Source organism: Hibiscus syriacus, unplaced genomic scaffold (genome assembly GCF_006381635.1).
Source record: "Hibiscus syriacus cultivar Baekdansim isolate YM2019G1 unplaced genomic scaffold, ASM638163v2 tig00112957_pilon, whole genome shotgun sequence".
Classification (NCBI taxonomy): Eukaryota; Viridiplantae; Streptophyta; class Magnoliopsida; order Malvales; family Malvaceae; genus Hibiscus; species Hibiscus syriacus.
The window spans coordinates 379,377-384,107 of record NW_024063424.1 but is presented as its reverse complement, the minus strand read 5'-3'; the positions used below and the strand labels follow the sequence as shown (position 1 = coordinate 384,107).

At 32.9% G+C, this 4,731-nt stretch overlaps 1 protein-coding gene across 1 annotated transcript; it reads right to left on the bottom strand.

Moving 5' to 3' along the window:
• Positions 1-244: 244 nt before the first annotated feature.
• On the bottom strand, positions 245-1,478 carry LOC120184845 (40S ribosomal protein S3a-like). Its single transcript, XM_039189219.1, has 5 exons — positions 1,422-1,478; positions 1,167-1,307; positions 884-1,069; positions 544-744; positions 245-397 (listed from the first exon to the last, which is right to left on the bottom strand). Exons 1-5 carry the CDS (start codon positions 1,476-1,478, stop codon positions 245-247), a joined length of 738 nt encoding a protein of 245 aa, XP_039045150.1.
• Between the last annotated feature and the right edge of the window lie 3,253 nt (positions 1,479-4,731).

Here is a 4,731-nt window from a genome sequence, read left to right as displayed (position 1 = left end):
AAAATGTATCTGATTTTACTTGAATAGTTTTCAAATAATTCATTTTACGTAAATTATGTTATAGGAACCAATTACAGTATATCAAGTAAATTATGTTATAGGAACCAATTCCAGTATATCAAACGGACCCCTTTGATATAGATATAGATGGTAGATTCATAGAGTAAAATATTGTCTGCTCAAAATCAAGTAGCAAAATCACATCCTTGACACCAAAACCATGGATAAATTCTCTACAAGTTCTTCACAACAAAAGAAAATGATCAACAAAATCTCTTTGACGCATAAAAACAGCACAGTACAGATTCAAGGACTCCACTGCAGGAGCCTCGCCCATTGTCTCTTCAGCAGGCCTCTCTAATTTCACACCGATATCTTCGGTGTAGTCACCGTGAACCTAAATGAAGAAAAAGCAACAAAATAAATAAATTACCATGACACAACATGGAGTATATTTGATATCTTATTCAGTAAATCGCTTAAGATGGATCTGTTGGATATTTTTATCGAATAGAATGGGAGAATGGGTGTTCAGAAACATGCCTCCATCAACTTTCCGAGATCGAATTTGGGAGCTTTCAAAATTTTGACTTTACGAATGAAAACATTCTGCAAAGGATAGATGCTAGATGTTGCCTTCTCAATTTCTTTTCCAATCATCTCGGGAATGAATTTCTGAACCAATCCCTTCAGATCACAAGATGTTGCCTGGGCAGTCATGATCTCCCTCATCTTTCGGCGAATCTGCAAAGCAATAAGTAACTTCACTCGGTCATCATTGGATTGACAAATTCGCATTAAGGATCTTTGACATTTTGGAACGCAAGTCGAGAGAATTCAGTAACAAGTACTAGATGCTTGGCAGTAAATCGAGGTAGATTACCTGTCTAATCTGGCTGGACTGTGCATAACAAGTCCTCTTAACCTGGTTCGGGCGTCTCTTAGTGAATCCAATGCAGAACATTCTCAGAGTGTAGTTGTCGGTTGTCTTCACATCCACATGAGCTTCAATCAGGGTTTGCCATTTACGTACCAAAGACCTCAATTTGTCGGTGGTAAAATTCATTCCCTGAAAATTTGAAAAGGAAACCAAACCAAATCTTTTAATTTCTATGACTAAAACGGCTGGGATAATGTAGTGAATAAGAGTATTTATATTTACATACCCAAAAGTTGGTCAAAACATTTTTTCCTTGAACATCTTCAGCTCTCAAACGGATCTTTCTGTAAGCATGATCCTCATCGCCACCTTGAAGATCCGCCAGTGAAATCTCGAACACACGGTGCTTGAGACCTTCTGAAGCAATCTGTCAAGAAAATAGCCAAGTTCAAAATTCAAACCACTTACATACTTCGAAATCAAACTATTTATACATTGAATAATGTATCAAGCAGATCTAAGTTCATCGGACCCTACCTACATGCAAAATTAAACAAGTAAACGACAAGTTTTCAAGTTTCTCAACAAATAAGACCATTGAAATATAATTGAAGGAAAATGATATTATTGCATTCGGGCTATTTCAAGAATTCCTAGCAGGATCAATCGTTGCATCCTCCTCACGATGAAAGGAAGGGTCAACATGAATTTAAAAATGACACCAGATACAAGATTTCCTTGGTAAATGAAGAACTTTGTGTTCAGCAGCCAATATTCTTGATATAAGATATTAAACTTTTATAAGGAAATGATAATTCAGCACTAAAATTAGACCACAAAAATGAATTAAGCTATTGAAAGACCACCAAGAACTGCAAATTAGAGCCAAGCGTTGCGAGAAACTATCCACGAACATAAAATCGCACATCCAAATTCAATATGAGGGTCTATAGTAGGAAAAATCAACATGATTACAAATAAGCACCATCTTGATCAGTCGTGACATCGTCAAATCTAACCATGAGAAAATATATAAATAAAAGAATAGCCAAACGACCGAGAAAGAAAATGAAAAACATGTCACAAATGTAGAATTATTATTATTAAAAAATTTAAAAAAAAACAAAGAGAAAATAGAATCGACAGTTGACAACCAGCATCAAAATCTATGTCAACGGTTAAACGAAATCAAAGAAGAAAGAGTTAACATGGTCTTAGAAAACGACATAAACTCTAAAGAAAAAATAGGATAAAGTACGTATTTAGTACATAAATTATCAATTTTAGTCTTTTTAGTACCTAAACTTTCATTTTTTTTTTCAAAACCATACCTAACGTTTATTTTTCATTTCATTTTAGTAACCCGTCGTTAAAAACTTAACGCGTTTAGTACCTAATCTATTAGTTTTGGTCTGTTTTAGTTCCTAAACTTTTAAATTTTTTCAAAACTTAACGTTTAATTTTGAACACGATACTAAAATGAAACAGAAACTAAAGTTTTTAACGGGGGTACTAAAATGAAACAAAAACTGAACTTTAGATATGATTTTGAAAAAATTAAACCTAAATACTAAAACTGATAGTTTAAATACTAAGCGCGTAATTTATCCAACAAAACGGGGAGAGCGGCTAGGATTTGATTAAATATAAGTTTCAAATTCAGCTGAAACATAATTAAAATATATAGATCATATTTATAAATACATAGTGATTCATTATAATTAAACTTTAGACATAATGTGTTAAAATATATATAATACCAAAAAAATAATGACATTTATCCCTTTTCAATAAGTCATATCTAACTTATTTATGTAAATAGATGTACTTGAAGTTACAATTCTTTTGACTAATAACACAAATTTATAATTATTTTTTAATAATGCGAGGTGAATATATGATATTATCGGTTAGAAACTTTCTTAGTTTATTGATAATATTCATACATTTTTTAAACACAATTGCTCTGTTAGAGTTCTGAACCATTGCTAGTTTTGGTTGGTTTGTTAAGCAGTTGCACACGTGTCAAGGTGGTTAAGTTGTTGTAACTGAAGAATAGTTGTTAACTCTTGTTGGTCTTTATATAGCATTGGTTGTTGTAACTGAAGAGTAGTTGTTAACTCCTCCTTCTGTTGGTCTTTATATAGCATCGCTTTTTGTAACGCAAGATTTTTGTTTCGAGGAGTGTTATATTTATTGAAGATGTTTTTCGCTTTGCCCGTAAGGTTAAAAGCACATATAAAACTCTACCTGGGGTGTTCAATCGAATCCCTTGCTTGTTGTTCGTGATGATCCAGTTGAGATCGCTCCTTCTATTCATTGTCATAATGAGGAAGCACAGCCTATCGCTAGTGCATTCGAGCAGGATAATCATGTTGTGACTTCAATCAATCAGTCCTCAGAAGTTGCAAGTCAATCCCCGACTCCTCTTGAAGAGCAAACAAGTAATGCATTGCAAGCTACTGATCCTATTGTAACGTCCCGAAACCCGGGTTAGTTGTTCGGGTCAACCTTAGACCTATAAACCGAACCAAAGAACCCAATAAAATATTTGGACTTAGCTAATTTGGGAGTGGGCTTGAGTTGGGCCCAAGGGTTAAGGGTGACATTGTTTGATTTTAGAGTAAAGGGGCTAAAAGTATAATTTACCCATTTTTATTTGAAAGCTAAAAACTCCCCTTATTTTATTTTGTTTACGTGAACCACTCCCCAAATATCCCACCAAACCTCATTCTTCTTCCTTTCATCATTTTCTCTTCCTTTTCCCTTCCAAAAACAAGATTTCCAAGCATTACAAATCGAATTTGGTTAATCCAAGGTAAGATTATTAATCTTCATTCTTCTAACTTCAATTTAAGCTCCACATTGTAAGATTTTAACCATAGTTTCTAAAATGGGTTTTTGAGGGGTTTATGAGAATCTTTAGATTCTAACCCGTTTTTAATAAGATTCAAGTTGTAGAAGTGTTTTAAACCCCAACTCAAGACTCTAGCTAAGCTAGTAATCCCTTTTCTTAATTTTGTTTAGAGAAAGTAGGAGAAAATTCAAAAGCTAAGGGAAAGAAGAAAACACCACTTGAGTGAATTAGGAGCATTGTCATTAGCTAAGAAATTCAAGGTAACCACATTGACAACTCCTCCATACTTTTAAGTGAGTCGTTAGAAGTGTATCATAGCATGAAAATTAATAACTAGAGCTTTATGAGCATGTTCATGGTAGAATATATGTTTCATGTTAAAAGCATGTTTGAAGCCTTATTTATGACCCTACTTGTAACACCCATAACCCATATGTGTCTCAAGATATAAGTTAAAGATGTTATATCAACACTATACACATCCGTTGATCACTAATACTTAAAATTTTGTTTCATTTTTTTCTTTATTTATATTCCTTTATCAACTTTAAAATTATTTCATTAATCGCGTAAAATCATAAAATAACATTTAATCATTCAAAACGAATCTAGTTTTAGGCAGTTTAGTGATGTTTCATAAACTATTTAAAACTGCTTAATTGGGAAATCATTTACTATTTATTCATAGATACGAATATAAATAGACTAACCAAAATAAATGGTCCTAAATTACTATTAAAGGTCATTTAAAAACAAATCCGATAAAGCAACATACAAATATAATATGCATGCCACTAATAAGTCAAAGATAAGATGTCTTACTGATACTAATATTAGGCATGATTTTCTGGAAAGATGCTCAAGAGGCTCCTTACTTCATGTTCCTTTCTCTATCCGAACCTACGCATGAAAATCATCAGGCGCTAAGTAAAACTTAGTGAGGCAGTAACATAACTAAAGCGAGATAAAGTATTATAAACATAAATATGTAATT

Bases quoted from the DNA above. Each gene is read 5' to 3' on its own strand.
- LOC120184845 (XM_039189219.1), bottom strand. From the start codon at position 1,478: ATGGTCTTATTTGTTGAGAAACTTGAAAACTTGTCGTTTACTTGTTTA. The intron at 1,070-1,166 runs GTATGTAAATAT...TCAAATTTTCAG, and splicing joins ATGTTTTGACCAACTTTTGG to GGAATGAATTTTACCACCGA. The intron at 745-883 runs GTAATCTACCTC...ATTGCTTTGCAG, and splicing joins AGTCCAGCCAGATTAGACAG to ATTCGCCGAAAGATGAGGGA.